The sequence below is a fragment of the Erinaceus europaeus genome, chromosome 7 (assembly GCF_950295315.1).
Source record: "Erinaceus europaeus chromosome 7, mEriEur2.1, whole genome shotgun sequence".
Classification (NCBI taxonomy): Eukaryota; Metazoa; Chordata; class Mammalia; order Eulipotyphla; family Erinaceidae; genus Erinaceus; species Erinaceus europaeus.
Genome location: NC_080168.1, coordinates 68,905,349 through 68,922,276, shown reverse-complemented (window position 1 = coordinate 68,922,276; position 16,928 = coordinate 68,905,349). Strand labels below are relative to the sequence as shown.

Sequence of the window (16,928 nt, the reverse complement as noted above, 5' to 3'; positions counted from 1 at the left end):
TTCTATATAAAGATTCTCATAGTACAGTGGTTATGCAGAAGATGACCAAGGCTCCAGGTGACCAAAGTCACAGGTTCAAGCCTAGGCACCATCAGAGTTTTTTTTTTACTGCCACCCGGGCTATTGCTGGGGCTTGGTGCTGGCACTACGAATCCATATCTCCCAACAGCCACTTTTTTTCTTCCTTTTTCTTCTCCCCCTTCTTTTTATTTCATTCAATAGGACAGAAATAAATTGAGAGAGGAAGGGGAGGTAGAGGGGGAGAGAAAGATAGACAACTGCAGACCTACTTCACTGCTCATGAAGCATCCCTCCACAGATGGGGAATGGGGGCTTAAACTGAGGTTTTGTGCATGGTGATGTGTGCACTCTACTGGTGGACCACTGCCCAGCCCACCATCTAAAAACTTAAAAAAAAAATTGGGGAGTGGGATTAATGGTTCGCAGTCAACAGTCATCTTAAAACCTTTACATACATAAAATGTTTAACAGTGTTACAGTTCTAAAAATAATCATAACTCCCATGTGATCACACATACTCTTCCCAACCTTATAGTTTGAAATAATTACTTGGGAGAAAATCTGATTATCATTTTAATCTATATGGCAGAAAAGTCAATAGGCAATTATTTATTTCCATATTATAGCATTTATTCCAAAATTAAAGCTTTTAAATAAAATCATGAATACTGGATACTACTTATCAGGAGTCTGGAATCTTTTTTTTGCCAAGAGTCCTTTGGATTTTTACATGATCATGCACTGGGCCACACAAACTTAACAACTTAAAAATAAGCACTTCATATTGCTAGAGGAAAAACAAAACCTTCTGGTTTTATTGAATTTTAAGTCCTGCCTGCAGTTGCTGTGGCAGGGCCAGATCAAAAGATCTCAGTAAATACAGCCTGTGGGCTGGATGATTCCCACTCCTGCTATAAGTGGTTCATAAACCATAACAGAATCTTAACTTTAAAAATTGAGGAGGATAAAAAAGCGAGGGTCCCTCAAAAGATGCCACCATAGTTTGAGCGTAGGACTTAGGTGTGTGAAGTTCTAAGTTTGATCTCAGACACTGGCATACACTAGAGTTATTCTTTGGTTCTTTCAGCTTCCGCTCCCTCTCATGTTACAAAAGTTTTAAAAAGTTAACTAGGCAGAGAGATATCTCACCAGACAGGCCACCTTACTATATACACAACCAAAGTTCAGCCCTATTACCCAACAGAAGGTGTTATGGCAACAGAAGAAGTTCCCAAGCTGAGTTGTTTCCTCTTCTCTGTCTTGCTCTATCTGAATGAATAAGCAGCCCAGAACAGAGAAATTCACATGCACAACACCCTGGCTCCCCAAAATTACACAAGGACTAAATTAAAATTTTAATCTATGAAAAGTTTTAAAACTCTACAATTAAAATTAAAAATATAAGCATTTTAAAAGTATTTAAATACACAACTGTCAAATAACCATGTGGATTTCTAGAGCTATACATACAAACTTGTCAATATATTTTTACATATTAAGTTCACTGAAACTGACTAATCAGTTAACAGGAAGGAAAATAAATTCTAGGAGTAATAAGTCAGAGTCTCAACACCCATGTCATTTTCTCAGTTTTATTTTCTATTTTTTCTGCCTGAAACTGTCTACTAAAAAACAAAAACAAAATAAAACAAGACAATAACTACAGCAGAGTGCTCTCAGAATCTCTTGCACTCCTCCGTTAGTTACACTGGTTTCCTCCTCTTACCCTGCCCTCAGATGTGGTGACGAGGATTTTTTTGAAAACTGATCTGGATGAATATACTACATAAACAAGTGGGTTCACCGCTGGTGGTACTCCATCTCCCCACTAGTAAATCAGTGGCACATATAATTATGACAATAGCGATGTCAGCTTAAAGCTCTACTTTAAAAGTCAGCTTCAAGATGGGAAGCCTTCCTTCTGATTACCCAAAGACTACAAGCTCAAAGTTGATTTATTAGTCTGTTATTTGGGTACAACAGAATACACATCCAAAATAAATGCTTTGTAAATTATGCTCCAAGCTACAGGCAGTCAATGTAAGGCTATAGTAGCAGAAAGCAATGGGGGCATCATACTGCTGCAACTGTAGTAGCAGATGAAAGCAATATTTAAAACTGGGGGCGGGGGGATCTGGTACTTGGAAGAAAAAAAAGAGCCATTCCAGAAGTTCTCTTCCAGCCAAACTGGCTAGTCTAGTGTGCACTCACTGCTTAAATAGTACTCCAGCTCTTCTCCTGGATCCCCACTCATTTCACCCTCTGGGTCCCCCTCATCTGCCCAGGAGACTCCTGCTGTCCAGTGACAACCATGTCCGTAGCTGACAGGACTCTCTTCTACGGGAACATCACTGCCAGATCCACGCTGCTGTGACCTTCATCTACATTCTGGGCTTCAAGCCCTTTGTCCCTTCAGCTACACTCTGGTATTTCCCCATGGGACAGCAGTACCTCCACTAAAACTCATCAGCTTTTATGTTCTCACATTATCTCTACCTCCACAGGTGTCACTCATCACTTCTTTGCTTTTACCACCACCTACAAACCTAACGAACACCCCACTTCAGGGTTTTTTCAATGGCCTACCCAGCCCCTAAATCATTCTTTTCTTCTGCCTAGACATATTATCGTGGCCAATACCATTATCATGATCATCACCATGGCTTTTTCTGAGCCCATTTAGTCTACCTTGCTGCTACAAAGCCACTATATCAGCAAGAATGAGGAAGAAGGCAAGAGCATGATGACAACATGAAGGCAACTCTTTTTATCAAGACTAATTCAGAAGAAGCACTCCTCTGAAAAGCTAGAATTACAGCATATATTCGGTATTAGCTGCATTATGCATCAGAATTCTCAGTCATCTCAGAATTTATGTTTAGTCTATGAGAGGTCACAACTCATGGGACAGCTGCAAGTGAATGAATGTTTGACAAATAGCCAGGTATAATACTTAGGTAAATGTATGCTCAAAATAAACCATTCATAAATGCAAATAAGGACAACAATGAGAGAGGCTCAGGTGGTAGCACACTGGGCTAAGTGCACATAGTACAAAGCACAAGAATCCTGGTTCAAGTCCCCAGCTCCCCACCTGCAGGATGGTCACTTCACAGGCAAGGGAAGCAGGTCTGCAGGTGTCTTTCTCTCCCCACCTCTGTCTTCCCCTCCTCTCTCAATTTCTCTGTCCTATCCAACAACAGCAATAGCAATGCAACAAAACAGGAAAAACAGCCTCCAGGAGCAATGGATTCGTTGTGCAGGCACTGAGCCCCAGTGATAACCCTGGAGGCAAAAAAAAAAGACAACAATGAGATACCACTTCATTCCTGTAAGAATGTCATACATCAGCAAAGGTAGCAGCAGTAGTCCGGGGAGGTAGTGCAGTGGATAAAGCATCGGACGGACCCTCAAGCATGAGGTCCTGAGTTCAATCACCAGCACACATGTACCAGAGTGATGCCTGGTTCTTCCTCTCTCCTCCTATCTTTCTCATAAATAAATAAATTCTTAGGAAGAAAGAAAGAAAGAAAGAAAGAAAGAAAGAAAGAAAGAAAGAAAGAAAAGGTAGCAGCAACAAGTGATGGAGAGGTTGTAGGGACAAAGGAACCCTCCTGCACTGCTGATGGGAATGTCAAATGATCCAGCCCCTGTGGAGAAGGACAGAAGTGGACCTACCCTATGACCCTGCAATTCCTCTCCTGGGGATATATCCTAAGGAACAAACATACCTATCCAAAAAGATTTGTGTACACCTATGTTCATAGCAGCACAATTCGTAATAGCCAAACCCTGGAAGCAACCCAGGTGTCCAACAACAGATGAGTGGCTGAGCAAGCTGTGGTATATATACACAATGGAATATTACTCAGCTATTAAAAATGGTGATTTCACCGTTTTCAGCCCATCTTGGATGGAGTTTGAAGGAATCATGCTAAGTGAGATCAGTCAGAAGGATGAATATGGGATGATCTCACTCACAGACAGAAGTTGAAAAACAATATCAGAAGAGAAAATACTAAGCAGAACTTGGACTGGAGTTCGTGTATTGCATCAAAATAAAAGACTCTGGGGTGGGGGGGGAGGGTTCAGGTCTTGGAACATGATGGAAGAGAACCTAGTAGGGGTTGCATTATTATGTGGAAAAATGAGAAATGTTATGCATGTACAAACTGTTGTATTTACTGTCAACTGTAAACCATTAATCCCTCAGTATAGAAAAAAATAAAAAGAAACCACTCTATTTTCTTCCTTTCTTCCTTCATTGATGGCACTTCATCACTTCTTCAGGTAGAGACAGAGACAGAGGGACAGAAGGAGAAAGGTAAAGACACCACAGCACTGAAGCATTCCTTAGTACAGTGGGGGCCAGGCTACAACCAGGGTCAGAAGCATGGCAAAACAAGAACACTATTAGGTGATTTATCTTATGAGCACTTAAAAAGCCATCTCTAACATAGGCCTCCCCAAAGGCAAGGACTTTGTCTGCCTCACTCAATGTTACTGTCCCATTACTTGGCAAACACAGAACAGGGGAGGCACTGAAAACTCTGTCAGCTACAACCATACAAATAGCACAACTGATTCAATGTACAAATACAGAATCAAAGATAGCTTTTTTTTTTTTTTGCCTCCAGGGCTATAGCAGGAGTTTGGTGCCTGCACTATGAATCCACTGCTCCTGATGGTCATTTTTTCCATTTTGTTGTTGTTCTTGGATAAGACAGAGACAGGAGGGGAAGACAGATATGGGGAAGAGAAAGACACCTGCATACCTACTCCACTGCTTGTGAAGTGACCCCCCCACCCCTGCAGGTAGGGAACTAGAGGTTTGAACCAGGATCTTTGCATCAGTCCCTGTGCTTCATACTATGTGTGCTTAACCAAGTGTACCACCACCTGGCCACCTCCCTAGTCATGAATCCACAGGCAGGAGCACAGAGTCAGCAGCCCCTCCATGGCCCTGCCTCACTGCCTTCTGATCCATTACCCTGGAGACCCCACAGCAACAAGCACCACAGAACACCCCCACCTTCCACCTGGAACCTCAACAGCAACTACCACCCTGGACTGGTCAAGTGTGTGGCTTGTGGGGCAAGGGATTGCTAACTAGGGTATGATTCTTCTTGAACATCTTAACAGTAAATTAAAATAAATTATTGGACATTTTCCAAAAACAGACACACTTTAAAAGAATATTTTTTGTTTAATACTTCTAAAAACCTTAAACAATTTACACACCAAGTATGAGCAAAGAGAGAATTTCAGTACAGAAATCAATTTTTTATTCTACCAAAGGAACTAAGACAAAGATAGGTAAGTAAAATCACTGTAAATTTTTCTGACCAAAATGGTGTGAAACTAGAAATCAATAAGAGGATAGTAAGAAGACAGTAAGAAAAGCTACACCATGTGGAAATTAAACAGCATGCTACTAACAACCAATGGGTCAGTGAAGAACTCAAAAGAGAAATAAATTTCTAAGGCTCTCACAATATAAAATAGAAAAGGAAAATAAGAAAAAAGGCTACTAGAAGCAGAGGAGTCACTATGCTGGATCCCAGAGATAACCAGGAAAGCAAAGAGGGATATACTAAACTAAGCACAAAAACAAGACAGACACTTAAAAATACATGAATCATGCAACACTTGGTCTTCTGGGAAAAAAACTATTGAGATGTAGGTACTTGTCGTTATGATCTATTCCATTTATTATCATTATTGCTACAAATGTTCACCAGTACAGAAAATCAAGAGTTCAATAGTTCACAGCACCGAAATAATAAACTGTATATATGGTCTAAAGTAGGTAAGATTATAATGAGCACTATATATCTGGAACAATTGATTAAATATGTCTTAGAAATCATAAATTGCTGAAAGAGTACAATGACGATAAAAATGCCCTGCTATCTTCTCTGTCTGGCAAATATGAACTATTTCCATGCACATTTAGCTGTCTAGTAGATAAGACTTTACACATTGACTTAACCTCAGTGCTTAATGTTTTAAGGAATGCCGAGCCCCTGGAGGCAGAAAAATGCAGGGTTTCTGGAGACAGGGAGTAGCTGACAGGGAAGCAAAAACTGGGACCCTTATTTTCTCCCCAGCTCTACCTTAACAAGAGGGAGTCTGACAGGGAGATTCATTTCCTCAGTTCCCCATTTTTCAATGGGAAAAACCTCACCACACTCAACCTGGTTCTCACACTACATTTTTCATTATAAGAAAAATCTAGTGAGTGGCTGGGTAGGTGATACACTGAGGAAAAATTATGTGGATTGACTTCCCTAACTATTGTTGTCCCCACTTTCTCTAGGAGTGCAAACAGTGCTGACAGGAAGAAAACAAGCACATGCACATCAATGGTAGGAGACACAGATGAGCCCAGGAACTCGTGAAGCTTCAACACAGAGGTAAGGACAACATGATCTGCAAAAGGGGCAAGTGTTCCCAGCACATTCCTTCCACAGACAGCGAGTAGAACCACCCTCAGACACACAACAGGGTCAGGATGCGTAAGATACTAGACTCACAGTATTTTCAACATACGGCAAGCCATAGAACTTCTCCTGTGTTTCCCTGAGGATGTCTGTGGTTGAAGTCTTCAAGGGGTGTTTCCCATGGTAGATCTGATCCAGAGTAGCATAAAAGACCTAGACAGAAGGAATCATCTGTTTAATCTTAGGAGTCTATCCTTACATCTAAGAAGTTGATAAGAAAAAAATGTTGTCTGTGCTCCAGAATAATCATCATAAATCACAGCTGAAAACATTCATAAGTATAATGTTTATGGCTTGAGTTATTCTTTTTGTCTCATGAAAAGACCATGATGAAAAGTTCTCAAACTTTTCACAAGCAGGATCAAAGAATACTGAATATCATCATCATCATCATCATCATCATCATCATCATCATCATCTTAGATAGAGACAGTGAGGCAGAAAGAGATCACAACTCTGAAGCTTCCTTCAATGTGGTGGGGGCCAGGCTCGACTCTGGGTCATATACAAAGCAAAGGAGCTCACTGTCCAAATGAGCTACTTCATCAGCCCTTAAATCTCATATATAAGATATTCTTTATGTATACTACAGCAAATTAAACTTGTGACCACAAAACAATAATTTCGTATAGTGTGTGTTGTGTGTGTGTGTATACAAGTAAGTCCTCATTTCACATCATCTCTAGTTTTGTGGAAACTGTCTTTAGGCAAAATGATGTGCAATGAATCAGATTAACTGCAGGCAATAAAGAAGCAAGGGATCAGTTCCCCTGGTGGATTTCTGGTTACCAAAGTACTGCCAATAAATAAAGAGCCCTAAATACTTCTGATGCTAAAAAATTATTATGATAATTATTTCATAGAGACAATAATTGAAAGGGGAGGAGGTAGAGAGGGAGGGAGGGAGAGAGAGAGAGACATCTGCAGCACTGTGTTACCACTTGTAAAATTTCCCCGAGGGTGGATACTGGAGACTTGAACCATGGTCCTCGTGCATTGTAGCATGTGCGCTCAACCAGGTATGCCACTGCCAATAGTTTGTATTCATTCACCCATTCACTTTCCAGCCTGCTCCTTCCAGCTCAGGTTCTTGGGTGCTGGGAGCTACTTCTGGCAGCCAACACTCAGGTGAAGTACACCCAACACCCATACTCACTCCAGCCAAAGCAATGCAGATACACACCAGTTAACCCAGCAAGAACAAGGGAGACAAACCTATGCAGATATGGTGAGAAAAAGCAAAATGGCTCCTGCTGGAAAATGAATTTTTAATTCTGGAATGTCTGAATGAATGCTGTTGAGAACCTGTTATATATGGGGACAGGGAGGGGGTACACACACACACACACACACACACACACACACACACACACACACACCAACCACCACAAAGATCTGTCTGAACAGAGGAGCAGTTCACCAAAATACGGGGATAAAGGTTTGCAATGTGCAAACATAAAATCTGCTGCTTATAGAGCTCTGAAAATTTAAATTTACCCAGAAAAATCTAAGGAATGCTGCATTTTCACTACAACATGTGACATCACAATTAACAAAATATTTGGTGTTAACCTGATGCAAGAAAGGAGAAACTATTTTAAAGGGAAAATACTGATATGCAATTAAGATTCCAAAATGTCTCTTTCTGATGCAAAAATGGAATCTATAAAGAATGTTCAGCTGTTGACTTAAAAGAACTGAGGATTAGTTTGGATAAAAAGAAAAAATGTAAATGACCTCTAGCTCTGGCTTCATCTAGATATAGAATTATGGCTTTAAATTATAAAGTCAAGTTTAAATCTTCCCTAGAAAACTACAGACATCTCCTAAATATAAATATTGCTTTACTCTAACCAGTAATCTAAACATATAGCTAAATACAGTTCTTTCAATTCTGTATTTCATAATGAGTAACAATGCATGAAGATAATCAGAGGAGCCACAATGACTCATCCATGATGTCTTGTCTGTATTCTAATAATAGATAATTAAGAACTGGGGCTCAAATTCTGACCTTTTTGTCTCAAACTATAAATGGATCCAATTCAAGTTTTATTCCTTCAATTATAATTTGTACCAATGAAGAGCATAAACATGGACCAATCTTTTCATTTAATTATAAAAGCAGAGCAAAATAAATGAAATGTGTGCTTATTTCATGCTCATGTGCTAACAAGCCAAAGAATTCTAAAGTTATGAGCCTACTCTGCCACCTGGGGACTCACGTGCACCTGCAACTAAGAACTTCAGAGTCACATAAGCATTTAAAAACACACACACACAACAGCAGCAAAATTCATAATTTTCTAAAACCCTGTTTGCACCACCTTAGAAATGTGAGCCAATTCCCTTCTTACCTGTTTGTTGCTAGTGTTCAAGGGGGCTGACTGGAAACCTCTCAAGCTTTCTTCTCTCTTTCCCTCCACCTCCCTGTGCCCATACATTTCTTTTTTCGGAGAGTGGAAAAAGTGAAAGAAGGTCAGGGAGGGCCAGAGAAATAGTTCCTTTGGATAATATGATGCTTTGCTATTTGTAGTGACCCGAGTTTGAGCTCAGTTCTCATTGTGTTGGAGGAAGCTTCAGTGCTGTGATTCTTTCTCTGTCTCTATTTTTTTAAAAAGTCATAACATATGATTTTAAAAGGTAGTACTTCGGGGCAGGCTGAGTGCACATGGCCCTCAGTCCCCACCTACGGGGGAGGGGGCAGCTTCACAAGTGATGAAGCACTGCTGTAGGTCTCTTTCTTCCTCCCCTCTCCCACTAGAGTTCTTTGTCTCCATAAATAAATAAATAATTATAAAAAGTACTACATCAGCAGTCCTACAAACTCTTGCCACATGATACTAATCCTGTGAGATGATTCAGAAATTCTTTTTCAGTTGTGTTAACATGAGTAAACACTGAAGAATGTAAATAAATGTAAAATCGTGGTTTTGTCTATGATATGCATTTTCTTCACTGAACTATGTGTATATTTTTAACTATGTATTTTAAGGTACTAGAAAACCAAGAACTCATTCATTACTGCCTCAGGTCTGATTTTACAAAACTTAAAGCAATTAAATAGTAACTACACATTTAACTAGGCAACTGGGTCATTAAAAAGTAAATACTAGAGCCAGACCCTGGTGCACCCAGTAGAGCATACACATTATCTACCATATGTGACAACTGGAATTCAAGCCCCCAGCCCCCACTTGCAGGGAAGAAGCTTCATGAGAGGTACAGCAGTGTTTCAGGTGTCTCTCCATCTCCCTCACTTTCTATTTCTACCTCTCACTATCTCTCACCCTTTACCAAAACAAAAGGAGAATAAAGAAAAGGAGAAAGACTGTTGGGAACAGTAGAGTCATGCAGTTACCAAGCCTCAGTGATAATTCTGTTGGCTAAAATATATATACTGGGTGCCAGTTAGTGGCACAGCTGGTAGAATGTATACATTACAGTGTGCAAGTACCTGGGTTCAAGACCCCAATCACTACCTGCAGGGGGGAAGCTTTATGAGCGATGGAACAGTGCTGCAGGTTTCTCTCTCTTTCTTCTCTCCCTACCCCTCCAATTTCCATCTGTCTATATTCATAATAAATAAATAAGAACATTTTTTCAAATATTTGTTTTTTTTAAAGTGAATACTGGCTTAGATAAAAGATGAGTGTTCATGCCATTGTTTAGATAACTCTCCAGAAATGATGGAAATTAAGAATTACATACACAGGGAGTCAGGTGGTAGCGCAGCAGGTTAAGCACACGTGGTGCAAAGCGCAAGGACTGGTTTAAGGATCACGGTTCAAGCCCCTGGCTCCCCACCTACAGGGGAGTCGCTTCACAAGCTGTGAGGCAGGTCTGTAGGTGTCCATCTTTCTCTCCTCTTCTCTGTCTTCCCCTCCTCTTTCCATTTCTCTCTGTCCAGTCCAACAACGATGACAACAATAATAATAACTACAACAATAAAACAACTAGGGCAACAAAAGGGAATAAATAATTTTTTTAAAAAAGAGAAGAAAAAAAGAATTACATACACAAGGGCAGGGTGGTAGTATACCAGGTTTGAGTCCCAACTCTCTACCTGCTGGGGGAAGATTTACAAGTGTGACGTGGGTCTACAGGTGTGTTCCTCTCTCTCTTTTTATAAAAAAAAATATTTTTAGACTTTATTTAATTTTAAGGACAGAAATTGAGAGAACATAGAGGAAGAGCAATGGTGGGGATAGATAGCATAATGGTTATGCAAAGAGACAATCATGCCTGAGGCTCCAAAGTCCCACGTTCAATCCTCAGCACCACCTAAGCAGGGCTCTGGTTAAAAAAATAATAATAAAATAAAAGGAAGAGTAAGACAGAGAGACACCAGCAGTACTGCTTCACTGTTTGTGAAGCCTATTCCCTACAGGTGGGGCCGGGGCCAGGGCCTGAACCCAGACCTTGCACGTGGTAACATGTACACTTAACCAGTTGCACCATAGCCCAGCCCCCCCACACACACACACATACACACACTCTCTCCCTTTCCCGCTCTCAATTTCTAGCTGTCTTATCAAATGAAATAAGAATGGAAGGAAAGAAGGAAGGAAGGAAGGAAGGAAAGAAGGAAGAAGGAAAAACAAAAACTGGCTACTGAGTGCAGTGGATCTGACCTGCAGGCAACGAGGCCCAGTGATAACCCTAGTGGGGGTGGTGGGGGGAAGAATCACATACACAAGGGCTGGGGAGAGCATGTGCTGGTGCCTCATATACAGGAGATCCCAGCTTTAATCCCTGACAGCACCAACACCAAAAGCTGAGCACTGCTCTTCCAGAAAAATCTCAGGATCTACAAATGACATAAACAGTGGGTATTATGTAAACCTAACAAAGAGCTGATTTATAAAAAAATCCTGGCATTAGCTGTGAATATTGTCTAAAACCAAGAGTTATTTCTGCTAACAGGTGACATAGGAAAGATGCTTACTTAAAAAAAAAAAGTGAATGAAAATACACATAACTTGGTTGCTGAGATGTACAATCCGGAGTAAGCCATACGATTGTTCTCAAGTTCCTGGACTGAAAATGCTCAGTGACCTTTAGGTAACTTCTACTCCCCAAGGGCAGTGTGAAGACAGAGTCAGTTTTGGTCAAGTTCTTTGAAGTCAGATGAAAGCTGTTTTGGAGGCACAATTACTATAATAAATGTGTCGCACTGGCGAGAATGCAAAGTCAGATCTTTATTTTGGGTAATTACTCTGAAAAATGTGAGAAAAGAAGTGCACACATACCTGAAGCTGCATGTCAGCTGCCGCACAGACCTTTTTCGATTCACAGAGACGGGACACCATATTCTTGGGCAGTGACTTCAAAAAACAAAAGAATATACACACGTGAGCAGACTATGTTCTGCACTCAAAAAAGCAGCTAAGTCTAAGCAATAGTGAGTGAAGAAATAAGCTTCATCATGGTTTACTGACAATGAAGATTGGGGGTAGGGAGACAGCATAATGGTTCTACAAAGACTTTCATCCTTGAGGTTGTGAGGTTCCAGGTTCAATCCCCAGCACCACCAACAGCTGGAGCTAAACAGTGTTCCTGTATGTGTGCATTTGGTTCACCCCTCATTAATTAAAATAAATATTTAAAATATATACCTGATTAATGAAATGACAAAGAAGGGAGACAGTCCACAGAATTTCAAAATGCAGTGAAGTGTCACAGCAGGATTTGTAGTGAAAACACAGGGCTATGGGAACATGAGTGATGGTACTGACCTTTAAAAATTGGCTTTAGAGTCAATAGTTTCTTTGTTCTTTTACTATCAGTTAAAGCCTGCTGTAGTTGACTTCTACATACATGCAGTAACTGACAGTAGGGATAAAAGATAAAAATGTCAAGAAATAATTCGTGTAACCAGCCAGTAATAAAGCTGAACTGATACCCTTACCTAAAACCAAGGTACAAATTATAAAGTCTTTTTGCCACCAGAGTGTTCAGTGCCTGCTCAGCAACACCATTTTTTATTTTTTGATAGAGGATGACAGAGACTGAGAGAGGGAGACAGAGAGAAGAGATACCTGCAGCACTACTCCATCGATCATGAAGCTTCCCCCTTGCAGGTGGAAACCAGGGAAATGAACCTTGCACGTGGTACCATTTGTGCATTACTGGGTAAGTCACCAGCTGGCTCCCCAAATTATATATTATTTTCTCTTCTGACCTGGAAGAATTGTAGAGTTGAAGCACTTAACATAATGACCCTCTAAGATACAATGCTTCCTCTCAAAAACAATTGAGCATAATCCTGAAACATCACATACTCTCTCAGAAATAGACTAAGAATGCAGCTGAAGGACTTTACACAATTTTATTCTAAAAATAATGAATGCTGGTGTTTACCATATAGAATCACAACTCTACACAATTCAATTTATAATCCAAATGAAGCTAAAAGCCCTCTTTGTAAAGAAATGCATACAAACACATATAGTCTATGTGAGACCATTCAACAGACTGTAGAGATTAACTACCAGTGAATAATAATGTGGACTGTCTACTGAAAGAAGGTGCTAGTTCCGTTCATACACATGCAAGCATACTTCCTTGGGACCCAGGATATCCAATTCATGGCAGACACTCAAAAATTACTTGCACAAGGAACAAATGAGCAAAACAATGGCTTCTTTTTAAGTGAGAGATTGCATTACTACATGATGACAGCTTCAGATGATAAACTTACAGCTTTTTCTTCTTTCCATCAGGATACAAGAAAAGCAAGTCCAACATAAAAGACAATTTTAAAGAGTTCAGATGTAGGGGCAGGATGACAGTTCATCCAGTGGAGTGTACACTGTACCATGCACAGAGACCTGGATTGGAGCCCTCAGTACAACATGGGAACACCAAACACAGGGAAAGCTTCACAAGCATTAGAGCAGTGCTGTGGTCTCTGAGTATCTCTCTGCCTCCCCCTCCCCTCTCGTAACTTCAGCTCTGTTTCTGAGATTGAAGGGCTATTGGAGGGAACTCCTCTGTGTTCTTCATAGGATCTGGAATGATGAGTTCCTTCTATCAGTTTTCCAATGGATTCTGCCTAGATTCCTCAGAAGAATGACTATGGCAGCTATAGGCTTACTGAATATCTTTCTTAAATGGTGAAGTGTCAAAATTACTTCTTGAGCTACAGAATGTCAGTTTCTCATGCCTCCCAGCACCTGCACGCTCACTCTCTCTTTGCCACCATCAGCATGGCCTAAGCCTGCTTATGCATCTCCCTGAAACAGGTATTTATCCCTCTTGTGGTGACTGCCCCAGCTCACACAGCTCAGCTCCTTCTGCTGACAGTCACATGTCCTCTCTGCCCATATAGCCTCCAGTCCTCACTGACCCTATGGACTTTTAGATTACTAAAGGTATGATGTGTGATGCTATTCTGCCAACTATAGTCCCCTAAACCACTCCTGTCTCTGGTGAATTCAGCATCTACATTGCAGCCAAAGGGGTCTTTTAAAAATAAAGATCTGGGGGGGTCGGGCGGTGGCACAGTGGGTTAAGCGCACGTGGCGCAAAGCGCAAGGACTGGCGTAAGGATCCCAGTTCGAGCCCCCGGCTCCCCACTTGCAGGGGAGTCGCTTCACAGGCGGTGAAGCAGGTCTGCAGGTGTCTATCTTTCTCTCCCCCTCTCTGTCTTTCCCTCCTCTCTCCATTTCTCTCTGTCCTATCCAACAATGAACAACATCAACAATGGTAATAATAATAACCACAATGAGGCTACAACAACAAGGGCAACAAAAGGGGAAAAAAATGGCCTCCAGGAGCGGTGGATTCATGGTGCAGGCACGGAACCCAGCAATAACCCTGGAGGAAAAAAAAATACAGATCTGAATTATGTGACTTCCTGGCTTCTAGCTACTCTGTTTTAAGCATCACAGTGGCAGACTGGTCTTGGAAACCAGTGTCACTACAAGCTAATCCTCCACTGGTCTCCCTGGGCCTCTAAATAATAGATAGAAGGAAAAGTCCCAAGTCTTTCAGTGTACATCCAGAGCTCAAGGTGATTAAGCTGTGAAAGAAGACTAATTCTAAAGGTGAGATAGGCTGTTAAGGCCTGTGTCAAACAGCCAAAGGAAACATCTAGATGGAAATCACAAGTGCTACTCCAGTGAATACAGACACGCTAAGTTGAAGTAACCACAACCTCTCCTTAACAAAGGACTAATCCAGAGCAAGGAGATAGTATTCTTTAGTTCTATGAGGCTGTAGAAGAAAAGTGTGAAGCTAGCTAAAAGAGGTAGATTCCTGCAAGAACCCATGGGCAGCAACAGCTCTGGGACACAGAAGCCTTAACCTTGCATATGGGAGAGAATATCAGTAAGCCACTGATAAGCAGCAACCATTCATATGCTGAATTTAAAGCTACTATTTTTAGATGCTTGCTGTGCTTCTCCCCAGAAGCTACTACCCCTTTGTATCTGGAATTCCTGATGTTTTGTAAAGCTTGTTAATAAGAAGACCCTGATCTGAAGACAGGGCTTTTTCCTTAGACCATGTTGATTTCTATAGTGAAATGTGTTCAGGGAGAATTTACTTCCAGGCTCTTAGTCAAAGAACTCACCTTTCTGAGTTATTTTTCAAGTATCCTGCATCTCCAGCCCTAACAATGCACCCTGAGCTTTCCCACTAGGGCCATATCAGAAGTGGCTGGAAAACTCAGAGGAAGCTACAGGTAAGTGCTAGACACTGGGTTTTGGGGCTCCGAAGTTTCTCCCTGCGGCCTGGGTAGCCCCTGCAGCATGGATAAGGGTGGTGAGCAGGAAGTTGCAGAAGGGAGTCAGGGTGGGGACTCAGGGAGCAGGAAGGCTGATGGCAACTCTCTCCATCACCCCCACCCCCTGGGAGGGACAGAGTGACAGTAGCCACAGGGACAACTCTAAACTGAAGCAACTCTAAACACTTCCTGTCTGCTATGTAGACAACATGTACAAATGCCAAGCACTGATCTCCGAGCCAAGTCCAACAGAGCCCTTCCCATCCAGAAGTAGATGTTTATCTAGAGGTCAGCTGCTCAGAGATTCAAACCCAAGCAGAAAAGGCAAACAGACCAACTGAATGAGATTCAAACCTTCCCTGTGAGGTTTGCGATGTGATAAAAAGATGTCAAAATGTCAAGAAAAAGAACATGTAAGAACAAGGACAGTGGAAGAGTTTATCCATCAGTATATAATACAAAATCAGGGGGGAGGGGATGCAGGTGGTGGCCCAGCCATAGAGCACATGTCTTACATGCATTAAGGCCTGAGTTCAATCCCCAGCACAGCATCAAATCAAGAAAATCAATGCAAAAACAGAAACTTGACAGGTAATGCTTTGGTCTGTCTTTGTCCCTGTCTCTCTCTCTCATGCACACATACACTATAAAAATGGGGATCTTCAGGATGAGTAAAGGTGTCAAAAATCTAAATTTGCAGTGATAAAACAAACCATAGTGAAACAGAAAAGGGACAGTGACAGCAGGCAGGGAGAGGGACGCCAGGCAGAAGACCAAGAACTCTTTGGTCCTCATGTCATCAGAGAGTATCACATTCAAGATGTTCAATGAATCAAGCAGATAACATTCATGAAGCTACAAAAGATGCCACACACCCAGTTGTGCAGAGGACAAAATTCCCATACAACTATTAGAGGGACAATACTAGGGAGCTGACTGAGTGAATATGGAAGCAGCCTAATGATTCTCATTCCTGAGACTTCTTATAATGGTTCTTCTGTTTACCTTTCCACATTTTATTGAGCTTAAACTGTTTAAACAACCTTAAATCATACTAGAAAGGACTTCCAAAACTATAAAGGTACTTAAACCAATTATAATCAACGAGTTATCAATTATAGTAAACTTCTAATTTGTTACAAGTTTTTTCTTCACAAGTAAGTGATTACAGCTATGTCAAGCCTTCACATGAAGAAGCATCTGCTCATACAGAATCCCCAGAAATCCATTTGGACCCCTTTCCTCTGATATCGCCCACAAGATGGCACAACGACAGCAAGGCCACCCGAAACCCATGATGTGACGTGACATGATCTAACGAACCTGATTCACAGACTCCAAGGACAGAATTTTCCTACTGCCTTTCTCTCGCCCATTGCTGTTTGCCGTTCTTGCTTCTGCTTCGCCTGTCACCTTTTGGCAGTTCCAGCTCACTTTCTACAGAGAAGCAAAATTCCGGTGGCTGACTTTCCCCATAGAGATAGACGTGCAGCGTTTCATCCCCAGGCATTTCTTCCCCTGGTCGTTGGCATTGAACAAAAGCTTCTATTGGACTTACAGTTACACCTCTTAGACACTTTACAGCAGCTTCACTTTACACTGCTGGGTTTCTCAAAGACTGACTCGCATCAGTCCATGGACTTTGTAGCCAGATGTCTTGGCACTACAATGCC

General features: G+C 41.3%; 1 protein-coding gene and 1 long non-coding RNA gene across 2 annotated transcripts in view; one reads left to right on the top strand and one right to left on the bottom strand.

The window, feature by feature from the left end:
• The window catches only part of MIPEP (mitochondrial intermediate peptidase), a 135,602-nt gene that overhangs the window by 66,458 nt on the left and 52,216 nt on the right, over positions 1-16,928 (bottom strand). Inside the window, exons 15-16 of the mRNA XM_007533689.3 lie at positions 11,777-11,851; positions 6,558-6,677 (exon numbers count right to left, since the gene is read on the bottom strand). Of these exons, the coding sequence (XP_007533751.1) occupies positions 6,558-6,677; positions 11,777-11,851 (195 nt within the window). The remainder of the gene's footprint in view (positions 1-6,557; positions 6,678-11,776; positions 11,852-16,928) is intronic.
• LOC132539445 (uncharacterized) lies at positions 4,682-6,687 on the top strand. The gene is made up of 2 exons (XR_009550734.1): positions 4,682-5,700; positions 6,341-6,687. It is a non-coding gene; the product is annotated as an uncharacterized LOC132539445 (long non-coding RNA).